The sequence below is a fragment of the Pollicipes pollicipes genome, unplaced genomic scaffold (genome assembly GCF_011947565.3).
Source record: "Pollicipes pollicipes isolate AB1234 unplaced genomic scaffold, Ppol_2.1 Scaffold_6686;HRSCAF=7923_pilon_pilon_pilon, whole genome shotgun sequence".
Taxonomy (NCBI): Eukaryota; Metazoa; Arthropoda; class Thecostraca; order Pollicipedomorpha; family Pollicipedidae; genus Pollicipes; species Pollicipes pollicipes.
In genome coordinates this window covers 21,577,063-21,593,996 of record NW_023596921.1, presented here as the reverse complement: position 1 = coordinate 21,593,996, position 16,934 = coordinate 21,577,063, and the positions used below count along the sequence as shown (strand labels likewise).

Below are 16,934 nucleotides of genomic sequence, written 5' to 3'. Positions count from 1 at the left end.
TACCCACGGTACCAGCCACCACCCCCTTAATTACGACCCCGGGATACTGGTGGGGGTACCGCCATGCGTAACCGGCTGCGAGCATTGCCCACTGGCGGCCTGGATGCGCTATTTCGGCAGCACAACAGGTGCAATAGGAGGTTTGACACCGGCTTTTATTGCCGTTATTGCCTTGAATGTGCATGTGGAGAAGATTTGGTGGTTTGCAAATCTGGGAGTTGTATGACGTCATCAGACCACCATGGGAGTCGTGATTGGTCAATTCTGGCTTCATCTAGGCGTATCAGATGCGCCGAGATCCGTCGAGAGGGTATCGAACAGGGGACTAATGCGTCGCGCCGCATCTTACGTTGAATGGCGCAGACGAGTGGAGAACGCATTGCGATTTTTGAAACGGTAGGTGCCGATGACCCCGTGGCCGGGCGACTTGTTCGTTTGCTATAGTTTCAGTGATGGGAAATGTATTTTGAGCTGATTTTGTTTCCAGTTTTGATTTATTCTATTTCCTCTGACATTTAGCACTATCTGCTGCTAGCCGCGCGTGATTCTTGCCTCCCGGGTCAAGCTTAGAAGAATGACCGACAGTTTGATGGTCGACCGATGGTTTCGAGCTTTTCATCGCAATGCACACTTAATTGGTTGCTGCATGGTGTTCTTCAGTATGGTCTCAGGATATCTTGGGCCCAGTCTGCAATGATCATCTGTGCCAGACACATGACATGAGCATGTTGTAGTGTGGGCATACTGAAATGTGCTGCATTTTCAAATTTTTGGTATGTTTGCCTGACATGGCTACTTTCCAATTACATGAAAGGTCCTTTTTTGAGCAGTGGTAATTTTGTTTGAGCAGTGTCAAGATGTAACAGCCAAAACATGTTTTTTTTTCTACCAAGATAGTTTGACTTGGAATTGGTTATCAGATGCATGCAGAGTTCAGAGCATCAAAGTTCAGTGTCACACACAATTTGTGCTGTGGATGGATTTTTTAAGATGGGTGGGGAGAGGACTGCATGTGGAGACTTTCAAAAACTAGGGGAGATCAAATGTTGTGATTGGAGGGAGGGGGGGGGGGGGGGTACAGGTTTTAAATGTGCTGAAGCATTGAGACATTTTCATTTGGGAGAAAGATGATAGCCTGTATAGGAGACTTCAAGATTTATGGATTATCCTTGCCTGAAAGGCTGATTCTCAAATTGATGCATGAGATGAAAATGTTTTATATCATTGACTGATGCCAAAGAAAGTTTCTATAGTTGGATGACAAGATGAAGGCTATAGCTCATCTTGATATGCCTGCTTCAAATAATAATCTAGCAATTTTTATAGCTGAGATGGTTTCCACTTACTGAGAGACAACCAAAAATGTTGTTCACTGGCCATTGTACTGTTTGCTCATCCTTGGATCTGCACTTACAGTGAGCATAACATCATTATACATTCAGCATAAGTTAGAGAACTTCATTTCTCATATCTGTATGTGCTCATCCCGTGCTTGCAAACTGGAGATACACAAGTTCTTACTAGAACTTTTGAATAGAGCAGTTTGAGTACTACCACAAACTGGCCACTTTGTGTCAAGAACATTCAATGCCTTAGTAACACAAAACAGAGCTGGAAATGCTCCTAGGTTTCCCATGTTTTCCAAATTGTTTTCATTATAGGCTTGATATGCACAGTTCACTGTGCTTTGAAAACCTGCATGCTTCTGTGGCTCTATTCCCAGGGCTTTGTAAAAAAGTTGATTTAATTCACATTGTGTTTTTCTGTCAAAAACCAGCATGGTGGTAGCAATTTTGGATTTGAACTGTTTTGGCACAGTTCATTGCCATATTTTGTATCACAGTTGTCAGCATGAGGCACTCATGCAGATGCAACAAAGTCAACATGTTTTGCCTTGCGGCATCATGTACGCCAGCTGGATTTGTATCATTAAATCAATGTTAAGTGTAATTTGTTACTGATTATATGAGTTGACGGGGACATTTAAAAACTTTTGGCTGTTCTGTGCTCATGCCTACGCTTATTACATATTACAGGCTTACTGAACATGGTTGTAAGAAAACTAGAAAGAAGACATGCAGTTGGCACAGGGAAAATATTGTCACCACAGGAGCTGTCAAATTGTGATGACATTGCAACAGCTCTGACAATTGACCCATATCTTGGCTTCATCACACACAAAATGTGTATCAGGTAAGTCACTGTTTTTTTCTGGTATCCACATCACCTGGCTTTTCTGTAAATGATAACTCTTTCCCAAAAATGATGTTCACCATGTGTAATTATCAAAATGACAAAAAAGACACAATGTCTGAAAAATGGGATGGAATAATTAATGATGATTTCTAATCCACTTGTTAAAAGTGTGGGTTTTTACAGTTGTGAGAGTGAGTGAAAGAACCAACTTGTGGCCCCATAGTGTGCTTGCACTGTTTGTTTTCACTAAGTGATTATTGGATAGGAAGGGCATTCTGATGTGTACTTGTGTGTATTGCTACATGTACTAATAAAACCAGTTTCAGTGCAAAATTGTTTTCATCATATTTTCTTCGAGCCCTCTGGTTAAAAGGAGTGTTCCACATTTGTATAAGGTTTTGAACTGAAATAGCCATCTTGGAGGCCATTCAGTGCAGTTCACAGCCATGCCCTTCTTAAGACCTAAACCATTCTAGTCTCTGAGCTACACACCCACAAAAATGTGCAAACTACTTGTGGGAGATTATTCAAAGATACCCAGGTATATATGATCCCATATACCATCATTTAAATCCTGTCATAACATAGCCACACAATAATTAAGACCAAGTAAAATATAATTGATAAAGTTGTTCGTATTTGGTGCTCATAAGCATCATTTCCAGATATGATGGCCATCACTTGGCTCTCAGTGTTGTGTGAGCAAGGTATGATGACATGGGGAGGATATTCCCTAGACAGACAAATTTTGTTGTTTTCAGGAGCCTTTTCCACTTTTAAGAGTACTTGTAGTTAAAAGTGAGTTAACTTCGTCATATCTGATACTTGCTTCAACATCTTAAATTTAATTCTCACCACAATTTGGTATTACCGGCGTAGGCCTCGCACTTCCTGAAAATGTCAGTCAACTAAATTAGCATGCAAGCTATAACATATTAGGAGAAATAGTTACAACAAATAGGTATGAATACATCTAGCATCCTTAAGACACCTCAGCATACCAAATAGTGGCAGTGTAGTGTTTCCTTCACCCCTGCTACTTACCCAGTTTGCATCAACTGGCGCATAAATTTGCGGTGCTGCTGCCAGCTGCTTATTAAAAATGTTTAAGGTTGCTTCAGACTTTCAGCGGATTGTTCGGTGACGTCACAAAACCACGAAATCGCTTGTCAGATGGTGTTAGTTTCCTGAACGAAACGATCGTTTTAGAGTATTAAAGAGAATGTTTAACATTTAAACGTGTTGAATCAAGTGCCAGATATGGTGAAATAAGTTTATCACCATGGTGAAGTGGGAAAGACTGGTCCGTCGTCAGTATGACAACGTGATCCATGAGGTTCAATCGAGCCATGATTATCCAGAGCCTCATCCCGCAGTCTGCGCGCCCCTAAACTCCAGTAACCAACAGAGGCTCATCAATACCGAAAGATGCCCACTGGACTCGGTTGTAGCTACGGTGCGCGTCTACAATGACGCCAAAGGGGACTGGATGGAGTAGACCAGACGGCATGGGACCAGACAGGATCGAGAGGGACCAGACCGAGTCGAGCCGAACAGAATCGGAAGGGAATGGTCTGTTCCCGTTCTTTCCCGTCCCGCCCCGTTGCGTCCCATGCGGTTCTTTTAGCTCACATCCGGTGCCGTCCGATTCCGCAAAATCCCGTCTGGTCCCGTCTGGTCCCATGAAGTCTCGTCTGGTCCCATTCAGAACCGTCCAGTGCCATCTGATCTCGCGGGGTTCCATCTGATCCCGCCCGGTCCAGGCCATGGGCCCGATCTCCACAGCACGTGACTCAGTCGTAGTTTGTCGTTCGCTCGCTGTGGTTCGCACGCATGACGGAAAGCGCCTAGTTTTCGCAACGGACTTATCTGGCTTAGACGCACACCGCTACTGCAGCTGGGTCTAACAGTTCATCATTCGGTGACTATTTGGCCATGGAGAATCGCGGCACGTAGGAAAAATGGGTCTGACGTATGTAGATGGTTAAAACTAGAACTGTTTCATTGGGAGAACTAACCCAGTTGAAGTGAGTTTGTGTTTTTCTGACGTCACCCTACATACGATCAGCTGGAGGCGTTATCGAATTTCACTGTCGTCGCATGATCAGCTGATAGCTTCACCACATGTATGTGTTGCTTCATTCGGACGGGGTGGGTGACTGACGTGGTGGAAAACTCTTTATTGTTGTTAGATCGGGCACAGAGGTAAATGATGGTGCTGGGACTATTCATAGATGTGTAGTTCATCTTTTGATGTCAATGTGATTTGGCTCTGACGAAACAGATTTGATTCATAGTTTTTTGGGACGTGCGAGGCCTGCGTCGGGAATACCCAGTACTTGTGCACTTCACTTCATTAAAATAGAAATGATGCAAACCAGTTTAGTGCAGTTCTCAGTTATCAACTGATTCTATGCCTAAACTCCATGCCTCATCACGTACTCGGGTGGGGTGGTTATCAGTTTGCAGAAAGACTTCCAAACGTTACGATGTTGCGGTGCCAAAGTTTTAGCAAACTACCTGGAGCTATTTTGTTCTCGAATAGATAGTTCTGTGGAGGGCGATTTGGACGCTCTTTTGGAATTCTGTGCTCATGAGGCTTAAACATTCAACAAATTTCATTTGAACTATATGAAGGTCAGATGAACAAATACCCTGAGAATGACTGATTAAACTTTTGCTTTCAAAAAACGTCCTGTCATCGCAGTTCTAGGCGCTAATTCATAATTCAAATATAAAAATAATCTCAACATGGCTTTACTTCTTTTCAAATGAAAAGGTTTGATGTTTCTGACCTGACTTATTTTTTACTTCTAGTTAGGAGAGATTACTAGACTTAAGCTGCTTGTGTGAGGTCACTTCTGACGCATACGTCGAAGTTGACCATACTTGGCCTGAATCACGCCCTAGGGACTAAATAATTTGACGGATGAATTTACACAGAGTGCTACCTATCCTGTGAGCAGTGCTCCATCTCTCTTGTTTTATAATATCCCGTGCGGCCAAATTGCCCCAAACTGTGCTAGTCTTTGGTACCATGTTATGTGTGACAGTTTCTTAACGTGAGCCTTTTGAATAGAAATATTTCTGGGATCTGCGCCGCAGGCGAAGCGCCCTAAAACTTCTTGGACCAGAGCTCACGCTAAGCAGTGATTGTGTGAACCCCGACCTGTACCACTCGATCGTGTAATTCCAGGTTAAGGGCCAAATTTGTTGGCGAAAGTTTTGCATCCCGGAATGCCTGGCATGGTTCGTCCTGCCCCCTGACGGCACTTGACTTAACGCTGCCGCTGACACCAGCCGTAGGCCATGTCTGTCCAGGACAAAATGCGATCGCCTAAAGCGATTCGAATCTACCCCGTCCGATTGGTTGGAAGCAGGTGCTCTAATTGAGGTATGGGCACGGACGGACGGGGCAGTTATACCCTCAGTCCACCACTGTAACATGTGCTCCTACCATTTGGTATCAAAATGTTTAAAGATTTGTTCTAAGGACATCTTAACATTGTTTTTATACAGTGTTAGACTAGCGTTTGTGATGGCCAAAGCATGACGCAGGAATCGACCCCAGGCCTGCCACGACGAAGACTGGGTCAGTGCCAAGTAAGATAATACGCATGGGATAAGAGCTTTCCACTTTCAAAGGACCTGTTGACCCGTGATGAATTCAACTTGTCTTCCAGGTACCGGCCTCCGCGATTAAACAAGAAGGAGTTGCAAAATATCATCCTTGCTTTTGTAAAAGATCAAAATTATCAGGATGCATACAGACGCCTTTATCACTCCGAGGCAATGAGCCAGCTGCTGGTCTTCTTTAAACACCGAGTAAATCGGGATGACCTCCAGGATCACGTGAGTCTGTCTTCCATCTTGAGCAACAGCTTTGGCTTGAGCGTACGTTCCCGCCGAAGTTTTCAGCACCCCGTCAAACGTGCATAGAGCCCGCGTTCATTTGAGAACCCCTGTGACGCCGGAGTTTGCGTGCTGGGCCGGCGTTGCCATTCGGCAGTCCCGATAGTTATAATTGACAGACTGCTGCCCGATTATTCATCATTTGGCGAGCGGTCAGCGCCACGTGTACACTATCTTCCAGCCCGGCATATTAAGTGCTCACAGCTGACGTGCGCATCGCCAGACTGCTGTGGCACGTGTGGAGCGGGCCGATGGTGGCCGTCTGACGGGTGCCCGCCTGTGCCCAGGTGATGAAGTTTCTGGCCGTGCTAAGCGCCGAGTCCGGCGTGACCATCATGGGCTGCACGCGCTACTCGCTGGAGGACAACGCCGGGGCGCGCGTCTGCGCCACGCGTTCGTGGTGAGACGCTCGGCTGCGTGCGGCTCCAGATCGGCACGCGCGCCCCACAGCGCCGTGTGCTGCTGACGCTTTCCAACACCGAAATGGCGTAAAGGGACCACTGCGGGCGCCCCCAAAACGCTAATTAACAAGATATCATGCCAAAGAATGCCGGATGGCGCCCTGTGCACACGCGTTGGTTAACGATGTCGGTTATGATGTTCCCGTAGTTTTGCCAATTTCTGAATGGGTTATGCATTCCCCTGTCTAATCGATGATCTGTTCTAACTGGCTTGATGCTCAAGGTCCGGCTAGCCGTATGTGTACCAGGGCGACGAGCGCGTTGAGCTGGCGACAGCGAGCGCTCACACGCCCCCCGGGCATGGAGAGCCGTGTGGTGGTGGGGAACAGACGGCGGTAGCTCCGCGTGACGCGTCGCGTCGCCGGCCGCAGGTCGCGCAACGAGGAGATCCAGTTCCTGGTGGGGTGTATTGCCGAACTCTCGGAGGAGGAGGAGAACCAGCTGCTGCAGCCGGGCAAGAACGACTTCTCGGTCATGTACAGCACGCGGAAGAAGTGCGGCCAGCTCTGGCTGGGCCCGGCCGCCTACATCAACCACGACTGTGACGCCAACTGCACGGTAACGGACGCACGCGTCCGCGCGCCGACCGCGCTGACGTGTGAAGAGGGGTGTGTGCGGCGTACCGACCGCGCTGACGTGTGAAGAGGGGTGTGTGCGGCGTACCGACCGCGCTGACGTGTGAAGAGGGGTGTGTGCGGCGTACCGACCGCGCTGACGTGTGAAGAGGGGTGTGTGCGGCGTACCGACCGCGCTGACGTGGGAGAGGGGTGTGTGCGGCGTACCGACCGCGCTGACGTGTGAAGAGGGGTGTGTGCGGCGTACCGACCGCGCTGACGTGTGGAGAGGGGTGTGTGCGGCACACCACCGCGCTGACGTGTGGAGAGAGGCGTGTATACAGTGCTGCGTTTGCTGCACAAACAAACTATTATGGTTAGTCATCTGTAGCCATAAACAGTTCCGTTTTAGTTGGATTGAGTGGTTTTGCAATAGTCATCAAGCGATTCCATCAGGACGAATTTGTGGTAATCCGCCCCAACGGCTTGAATGAACTGCGAGGGTGCGCGACCAAACGTTCAGCCCTTAAAGTGGCGTCACCTCCCCGGAAACATAACATTCGTACGAATCGTTTGGTGACGGGCATCGTTTATACAGCGCAGCCTAGTCGGAAGCTAGCTGGCTCAGCCGAGCCAGGCGGGCTGGCCATTCTGGCGCAGATTACCAACACAAGTACTACGGGTGCCTAAATCGACGTCTAAATGAGGTTTCAGTCGGACTTTGTTCACGCATTGCATTCTCACACCGATGCGTCCACTGCCAAACGGTCCGCTGGCTGGGCCTGCGGGGCCGCCGGCCGGCGTACGATGCTGACCGCGTGCCTCGCGTGCGGCAGTTCGTGGCCACCGGCCGGCAGACGGCAACGGTGCGCACGCTGCGCGAGATCCAGCCGGGCGAGGAGGTCACCTGCAACTACGGCGGCGACTTCTTCGGCGACAACAACTGCTACTGCGAGTGTGAGACCTGCGAGAGGTGAGCTCGCCGCGCTCTGATCACAGATCCGCGAGGGGGGGGGGGGGGGGGTAGCGCTACCAGCCGCCGCCAGCGTGTTGGACACTAATTGGCTATTGGGTATGAGACGTCTGCAAAGCAAAAGAGTGGCCTGCCGGTGTCATTAGGGTAAAGTAGTAGCATGCTCACTGACGTGGTTCAGTGCTTCCTCTAACATCGATATGGGGCAAACCAATCCACGACATGCTTTCCAGTGCTTGCATAACGATTTTTGTTCGAACGTCGTGCATATAATCCAGTGCTGTTTGCTTTCTAAGTGATGTAATAATTTGTAATAATTTTGGTAAGTAGCAGTAGTTCTATACTGCCTGCGGTCGGATATCCCCTCCACCGTTACTTCCCCTGTGGCGTGCCAGCCCGGGCCTGACCGCTGAGCGTTACTCGCGCTGCCCGCAGGCGACAGCGGGGGGCGTTCTCACAGCCGGCGGCCGCCGCGCAGCCGGAAGGCTACCGGCTGCGTCACTCGAGTCGGCGCCGCGCCGCGCCGGCCGCCGGGCCCGACCGGCTGCGCGAGACGGTGGACGCGCTCCGACAGCGTGGGATGACGCGCTACGACGCGCGCATTATCGCCGAGCAGCGGCTGCGGCTGGCACCGGAGCCGCGCGGCCGCGCCGGGCCGGGCCGGCGGCTGGCGGCGCGCGCCGCCCGCCCGCCAGCCAAGCGTAGCCCGGCCGGCGACGACGCCAGCGAGTCGGCCAGCGGCGGCAGCCCGTCCAGCGACGACAGCGCCTCCAGCGGCGAGACGCGTTGCGAGCTGCTGGGCTGGCGGCGGCGGCGGCGCGCCGGCGAGCGGCGCCGGCTCCGGCTGGACTTCGACGCCGGCGGTCGGGACGGCTGACCGGCCGCGGCCCGCTGCCGCCGCCGCCGCCCGCTACCCCGTATTCCATAGTACCAGTACAACACTGCTATACCTCGGCGGCGCGACTGCTGCGTAGGCCAGACCTGTCTCCGCTGCGCTGTGCATACCACTGCTTTTGCAGACTGTGTTCATGGTTCGCCCGTACCGGACGCGGGCACGGTGTTCATTGATTCCGCCGCGCTGGCGCCGGCGATGTCCAGCCCGTGCGCGCGCTGCCGTCCGCCGGCCTGACGGCGGCGATTTTGTACGTAACGTTCCGTTGCCAGGTGTTGCTCTGGGCGGCGCCCGACGTGGCCCGCCAGGCGGCCGAGGACCGGCGAGCAAGTCTCCTTTTGATCTCATCGTTTCGAGGGAGTGGTTGACTTGGTCGGGTGTTGGTCCCCCGCTTCGGGGTATTGTTATGTGGCTCCGATCAGGGGAGTTGTGTTCATAGTTCAACGCCATCTGATCGAAATAGATGTAGATGTTTCTAGCCGTTGTCCTCCCTCGTCGGGGTCCACGGCGATACGCGGAGTCAACACGTGGCGCGGTGTTTGTCACCGGTGCGTCAGGTTTGCAAAATGGTTCCAGAACGGCGCCACTGAATAAACGCTGGCGTGGAAAAGGCAGTGTAGTAAGAGTAGATACCGCCCTTTCCCAATGCCCACTATATCGATGCGCTGGGATGCGGTCGCCGCGGAACTGCCCTCTGAACAAACTCATGGCGAGTGTGTCCAGACACGTCAATGGCATCGAGCGTGTCCATTAGTTGACGCCACAACAGGTCGTTAAGTTTGTTCGGGTCTCTGGGGCCTCAGGGCGCTACGGGGGCGAGTACTGCCGCGACGGAGCGCCAGCTGACAGGCTGCTCCCTTCAGTGCGCTACGCGGAGGGCTGTCTCGCGACAGCGACAAACGCCGTTAAAATTTCATTTCCTCGCCACATTCTTCGTGAACCCGTAAGAGAACCACGTGCCAGACACGTTAGCTAACGTGACAGCGTAGCATTGCACGCACTTCCCGAGCTGGGCTGTTTTCTTGAGTGTAACTGAATGTTTTATCGACAGCACTTTTGCTATCTTCATGACTGTTGACAACCGCAGACCGTTGTCCCGCCCTCATAATTGCTTGCCAATTACGGACACTTATCCCAACGAAACCCACATCCGAGAACATCGCTAATGTCGCGCCTGGGGGATGCATTATCCGTAATGGAAAACTCTGTCCTCCATTGAACTGAAATTGCTGGACCGGCGGGTTGCCCATGCCGCGAACGAGCGTTTTAACCGATCAGGCAGCATAGAAAAACGGGTGCGCGCCACCCCCGTCATGTCAAAGATTGTTTACAGCAATCTGCGAAAGTCGCCGCGAAGCTTTAGACAAAGTAGCGCTGCTTCTCCCCGCGATACCGCCGTCGCGGGGAACGCACGTCACAGCAGTCGATGAGACTGTCGTTGGACCCGCTTCCCCTGGTGGCATGGCGAGCTGGTGGTAATTGGTGCGCAGTAGTAAGTAAAACACGACGGTGAAAGCATTTCCCAAATCGGTTGAGAACTCGGCCTGCGCCCGCTGATAAGAGCGTTACGCTACAATGATGCTGCTGCCACCGAACGGCAAGAGAAATCCAGCTTAAAGGCGTTTCGCCGAGTGCTCGCTCACTGCACTTGGCCGCGAAATAAAAGCAGTAACAAGTGAGCTATTAATGCTCCATTCTGCTCCATCGTGCAGTACTTTGATATTGGACGATCACTGAGAACATTACGCAATGGTGTTTTGTAACGTTACTGTAGTTCCGAGGGTATTCATGTCGCTTCTTCCTAGGCATTACAAAAGCCACAATGCTTAAGGTTATTAGACTCTCGCCGGCCCACCATGTTCTGCGACTAACGAGACAATCTATTAGGTGACCATATTGAGATTAATAGCCGACCGTCAGAAATGTTGTCGGCGCTTCCACTTGCTTGTCAATCACAAGCAGGAAGTAGTCTATGGCCGCGAAAACATGAGTCTTGTCTTCATCACGTCGTCCTAGGCTCCACTGTAGTAAGCATTTGCATGCATGACAATCCAGAGCACCGCGTGCCCAGCCGCAGACGGCCTAATACAGCGAGCGGCTTGTACGCGGACGTTAGCGGCGGCGGCGGCAGCCGGATTTCCGACTCGTTCCCAGTCCGGACACTCGCCCACCTCACCTTCCACCCGTCACAGCACGCCGCAAACGCCCGCACCCGAACAGCTGGCCTTTATTGTGTCCGTCTGCCCGGGCGAGCGCACCCAACCCCTCACTGCGGCATGGGACCCCGGCCGCGGCCGAAGCCGCCGCGGAACTCCATCTGGCCAGCGCCGGCGCCGGCCTCGCCGCGCTTGTCGGGGCCGCCCTCGCCGGCGCGCCGGTACGCCGCCCGGTCGCCCTCCATCTTGGTGCCGTCGGGCCGCGGCGCCGCGGCGCGCGGCCGCGCCGTCTCGGCACGCGTCGGCCGCTTCAGGGTGGCAGGCACGATCTGCGGCGGGGCGGGGGGCGGGGGGAGGGCGGTCAGAGGGGGGCGAGCAGAGGGCCAAGGGGCGGGGCGACACTGCGGTCAGATGTGAGATGACTTCACAGAGTATCAGTCCACTACTTTTCAGACATCATGTGTGGTGGAGTGAGTGGGGGGGGGGGGGGGGGGGGGAGGAATTGGGAGCTATGGTATACCCAGCAAATGTTCAACAAAGCTGAGAGGCTTCATAACGTGGTCCGAGTAACCAACAAAGCTAAAGCTTGACAGTAAAGGCAGCATACATACAGATGTTCAGGCTTTATAGTGTGATCAGTAAGCACACATCAAAGCTGTCTGGTTTGATGGTGCAGCCAGTCATACCACCAAAAAGCCATAAAGTTCCATAACATGAAGAGTACAATTCAACAAAGCTGATAAGATTTGACAGCATGGCCCATGGTGCCTTGACAACAAAATTATGATGTCTTATCCAGGAGGGGAGTTGACAGGCGACCGACGACAAGCCAGGCATGCAAGGCAGACCCACCTCGGAGGGCAGGTGCAGGAAGTCCCGCAGGTAGGTGATGCCCTCGTTGGTCAGCGTCCAGTAGTAGTGGCGCCAGGCAAACTGCTCCGTGACGTAACCGCGCGACTTCAGGCTCTGAAGAGAACACATCAGTGCTCAGCTTCCACCATGTCAGGCACCCCAAACCCCAATGATGTCAGGAAGGGGCTGCAGGTGCCAATCACAGCAAAAGGGGCTTTATTTTGCACTCAGCTGCTTAGGCTATATGGCTACAGCAAAAGGATTTACTACCAAAAACATCACACAGAAAGTTTCATAATGACAAAATGAAGCCACCAGACCACATTACAAGACTAGTCTACCATCACTATGTCATCTGCCAGTGCCATCACTAAAAAGTACATGCTAGTGCAAATAATTATGCCATGCTGATTTGATTAAATACATGTAGATGAAGCATTCTGTCATGGACTAAGTAATGTGGACCAAAGCAGTGCAATAACCAAACCTGGCCAGAACTGTGGACCAAAGCAGTGGGATAACCCAACTTGGCCAGAACTGTGAACCAAAGCAGTGCAATAACCAAACTTGGCCAGAACTGTGGACCAAAGCAGTGCAATAACCAAACTTGGCCAGAGCTGTGAACCAAAGCAGTGAAATAACCAAACTTGGCCAGAGCTGAAACAAAGAATTACCTGTATTCTTTGAGGTTCTCAACATACAAACACGCTCAAATTTGTGAAGTCATGTGTTACAACAGTGCTCATTTAATTTTGCAGCCCATAAAATGAAACCTTTTCTTGCCCACGCTCCCAATTATCTGCTCCAGTTTCTTCTACTTACCTGCAGGGCCTTCATCACAAACAGGTTGGGGACAGCAACATTCGGATGCTTAGGCTTGTGTGGGTTCTTCATCGCCACCATAACACCCTCCTTGAAGAGGTATTCATAGATGAGCACACGGTCCTTCTTGGGCATCAACATCCTGAAAATCAAGTGGCATGATTAATTAAAGAACAGGGACTGTTCACACATCTATGATGATTTGTCAACTGGAACCAAAGGAAAATAGGTATCACAGTTTACATATCATACTCAGGCTCAGTGCTTCTAATGGATGAAAATATCTTTGCCTCTTTTTTGTCTTTTTGACCAGTTGAAACAGTTCAAACGGGTAGAAACTGACAGTAACCCCAAGAATCAATATTGACATAAAAACATCAAACCAACACATTTCCCTTACCTAAAAATAACATGCTGGTACAACAGCACCATTTTCCTATAACATGCATTTGTCCTAACAGGTATATAAACTAGGATCTATAACAATGCCCCATGATCATTGGTCAAAACTGCATGATGAATAACTGCATCTGTAAGTATTAGCAATTTGCAAACAATGGGTAAGTATGGAAGGCACTTATCAATAATTGGCTATTGATGTATAACATCAAGTCAGTGAACTTCAGGGATCTTCAAGAACAACTCATGTCACAATTTTTGGACTATGGCAGTTGGTACCAAATCTTCACAGAAACTGCAACACAGCTGTGAGCTCACAACATGTAACTTTCAGTTTCATACATTTGACATGTAGCTTTTATTTACTCATTAATCTCACCCATTGAACTCATCTACCCTACTCACTACTCATCTAATCATCCTACTCTGTACATCTGTGTCAGTGTTCCAATATTCTGCCACTAGACTGGCAAGGATGTCAATACTGTTGCATGCTTTATACCTCAGCTTGAGGCTCACTGCCTGTTGCCTCTCCCCTTGCTCAAACTCAAAATCTGCCTATCAACACTAAACCAGGCCACTGTCAACCCAGTATCTAAGTGCCTCACAATTCACACAGGCTGGGCAGGCCAGATGCCTGCACTCAGGGGTCAAAGGGCAACAGATTAGCAACAATTTGTGTGTGGGGGCTACAGATTGTTAAAATTCCTGCAGCATGAATTCATATTTACATCCTGCACACTCTACTAGATGCATTCTGAAACTCTGTCACACCTGTTGTGTGGCTGCCACAACTGAAACAAAACTGATGCTGCAAGACACATTACTAGGTTTCATCTGCATCCCTGCATCTCATGCTGGGCCACTCAGAATTAAAGGCATGAGGTGGATAGTAACCACATCATGACCTCTCCAAGTTTGACAGTTGCATGTCTCCTCTGGCTAACCTAAGCCTGGCAAACATCGAGTCATGGTGGGATGAAATCTCTCCTTGTCATGTCACCTTAATGACCATGGATTCATAACAGTTTTGATTACTGGATACTTAAGTTGGCTGTTTTAAGGCTTTGCATAGAGTGTAACTTGAATTGGTTTATCATGTATTTGCACTGCATTTTTCTCTCCAGCTAACCTAGCCATTCTCTGCCAGCCACAGCATATTTCTAAGCCACCTGACAAGGTCACCAACCAGGGGTGCAATGCCCTAGCACACAGATAGTATAGGTCAGGTCAGATAGTTCACACTGATACCAATTTGGCAAAAAGTAGTGGTGTTTTCAGACAATGATTTGGCAGCCTCAACCTTAAAAGATGTTGCAGATGACCATCTGTTGAGTGACTAGCTTGAAAAGAATGTGTGAAATAAGCACAGACCACATGGTCTCACATCACATTCTTGGATGTCTCAACCAGTGGCAATCAACCCTGAGACACTAAGTCAGACTACTACTAGAAACATAGCATACACTTAACACAGGCAAAATGGCCTGAGATCATACAAACCATAAACCATTGGTTAGGCCACACAATTCCACAGGGGTGCATGCCAAAATTTGCAAAGGGAAAGCAGAACCAAAACTTTTTACATGTGAGTATCCAAACACATGAAATTTCTAGTGTGCTGTACAACTGCACTTGATGTTCATAATCTTGAAACATTTATGATTGCCTGACATTCACACTGCAAGAGGATATAACATGCCATGACTGCCATAGCAGAATTCCAGAATACTTTTTTGAAGGGTAAGGATGCAAAAACACATGAAATGCTCTCAAAAGCTGACTTCAAAACATTTTCAATAAGCCCACAACTTGAGAGCATAACTAGGCTCACATGATAGCATGAGCGAGACAAAATATTGTTATGGTTTAAGCATGGTTAGAGAAAAAAAGTAGAAACACAAACATCCAAAGCATGCTAGAGCTGGAAGTGTACCTGACCACAGTAATAGCTTGGGGTAACCTTGCAACTGGATGGGTTTCAATTGGCTATAAGATAAGCTTTTGTCCAGTAGCCATTACCCAGTGGTGCAAGTATGTGCACTAATGTTGGTGTCACATAATTTTGGCATTTAAGTGATCAGACATTCCCATTCAGAATGCAGCTCCCTGCTTCATTACATGCTGCCAAAACACCAATGCTTCCTCCATCAATGTCAGAGATATAGTTATGCATGGCTTTTCATGTAGACAATAATGTTTTGTAGCTCACCGTAATTGGCTGAGAATTATTGCACAATTTTTTCATGATTGTCTTATGATTATATTACATCAAACTGGCAGGTCAACTGCAGAATTGGGCACACTGCATGCACAGCATGGCAGCTGCATGAAGCAGGTTGAATCTTACTAAGTTCTGACAACTAAGATTTTACAGGATGCCAGATATAATTAAGGATGGCCTTGGTTCTTCAGTTTCAATATGAATATCTTTTGTTAGTGGCAATGACACTGCTAGAGCAATAATACTCCCACAAAAATTTTAACACAACACATATAGAAAGTTAAATTCCTCAGTTTGATTAAAGTTTCATTAATTGGATGCATAGAGCCAATATTTTAGGGATTTAACATATTCATAGACAGATAATAACTTGCTCACGTGGCCACTTCACCCACAGGTTGCCGCATAAAAATACCCCAGCAATAAGTTGTTAACAGTACAGCAACTTCTAAGCTTTCAGCTTTTACTAACAACTTTTTAAAACCTGACCAGTTTCGATATTTACCATGATGTATTCACTACACCATGACTCAAGTAATTGACTTATAATCACTCACAACACCCCTATGCTCAAAAACAGGAGCAGGACCAGGCTATGCTTATCTCCTCCAAGACCCCACAATTCCATACCCAAGGTGTGAACAGTACATCAATAATGCCAAGCCCAGCCAACTGACTTAATCTAAGCTTACGCTGAACCTAAATCCAATTATCACGTGGACTCTTCGAAACAAATATTGAATTGAACAGTGCGCTACGACCGCCGCGTGGGCACGTTAGCATTATATTTCCTACAGCCGGCGTCAATCACAGGACTGACATCCCAAACCGATAGACAAATGGTAGAAACAGAAGATAACACCGAAGAACTCTACACAATCCCTACAAATAATTTGTTCGACGACGAATTAGATCGCACTTACTTTGGGCCGCTTGCGCCAGAAAGGTACGCAGTAAAGAGGGCGCTACTTGTTTCCGCTATAAGTCCCCAGATTTAGGGCTACCATATGTGCCGATTTTAGAAGTCGTCACTTCACATCAGATACATCGCTAGATTTCCGTGCCCAACGAGAATCTGCCATGAGAAGTCTCAGGAGTCCTCAACCGTCGGCGTAGGGACATGGGGGGGGGGGCATGGCCCCCCACCTTTCAAGTTGGGGGGGGGGGGCAGCGGTGTTAACTGTCCCCCCCCACTTTTGAGATTAAGGTTGTGTTTAGCTTACTTTTGCACCACACTTAAATATACATGCTGATTTACCTAGTTCACCAACCATATTCGTCAAGATGCGTCATCTTTTTCGTTTGCTTGTTGACCGTCGCTTAGTATCATAGCCGCAGGCCGACGCCACGCGGCCTATGGAGACTGCAACGACGGACGTTCAGCCTTTTGATGCCATGACTTGCGAGCGCGTATATTTAAAACCATATGACATAGTTTTTAACAGTAATCAATGCTGACTGAATCTTGAACATTTTAAGACGAACATTGATTA

The 16,934-nt window shown here is 49.1% G+C and overlaps 2 protein-coding genes across 2 annotated transcripts; one reads left to right on the top strand and one right to left on the bottom strand.

Annotated features, from left to right (window-relative positions):
- Positions 1–357: 357 nt before the first annotated feature.
- On the top strand, positions 358–8,100 carry LOC119107857 (histone-lysine N-methyltransferase Suv4-20). The gene is made up of 6 exons (XM_037231421.1): positions 358–396; positions 2,037–2,193; positions 5,880–6,048; positions 6,396–6,508; positions 6,941–7,127; positions 7,960–8,100. Exons 2-6 carry the CDS (start codon positions 2,048–2,050, stop codon positions 8,098–8,100), a joined length of 756 nt encoding a protein of 251 aa, XP_037087316.1. The 5' UTR covers positions 358–396; positions 2,037–2,047.
- Positions 8,101–11,201: 3,101 nt separating this feature from the next.
- LOC119107868 (40S ribosomal protein S10) lies at positions 11,202–16,424 on the bottom strand. The gene is made up of 4 exons (XM_037231433.1): positions 16,365–16,424; positions 12,819–12,960; positions 11,997–12,110; positions 11,202–11,473 (listed from the first exon to the last, which is right to left on the bottom strand). The coding sequence occupies exons 2-4, from the start codon at positions 12,957–12,959 to the stop codon at positions 11,255–11,257; spliced, it is 474 nt and encodes a 157-aa protein (XP_037087328.1). The 5' UTR covers position 12,960; positions 16,365–16,424; the 3' UTR covers positions 11,202–11,254.
- Positions 16,425–16,934: the final 510 nt, after the last annotated feature.

What these genes read in the sequence shown, in the direction of transcription:
- LOC119107857 (XM_037231421.1), top strand. Translation starts at nt 2,048, where the DNA reads ATGGTTGTAAGAAAACTAGAAAGAAGACATGCAGTTGGCACAGGGAAA. An exon ending in GGGATGACCTCCAGGATCAC is followed by an intron (nt 6,049 to 6,395) that starts GTGAGTCTGTCT and finishes GCCTGTGCCCAG; the next exon opens with GTGATGAAGTTTCTGGCCGT. An exon ending in GTCTGCGCCACGCGTTCGTG is followed by an intron (nt 6,509 to 6,940) that starts GTGAGACGCTCG and finishes CGCCGGCCGCAG; the next exon opens with GTCGCGCAACGAGGAGATCC.
- LOC119107868 (XM_037231433.1), bottom strand. Translation starts at nt 12,959, where the DNA reads ATGTTGATGCCCAAGAAGGACCGTGTGCTCATCTATGAATACCTCTTC. An exon ending in TTGTGATGAAGGCCCTGCAG is followed by an intron (nt 12,111 to 12,818) that starts GTAAGTAGAAGA and finishes TGTTCTCTTCAG; the next exon opens with AGCCTGAAGTCGCGCGGTTA. An exon ending in TCCTGCACCTGCCCTCCGAG is followed by an intron (nt 11,474 to 11,996) that starts GTGGGTCTGCCT and finishes GCCCCGCCGCAG; the next exon opens with ATCGTGCCTGCCACCCTGAA.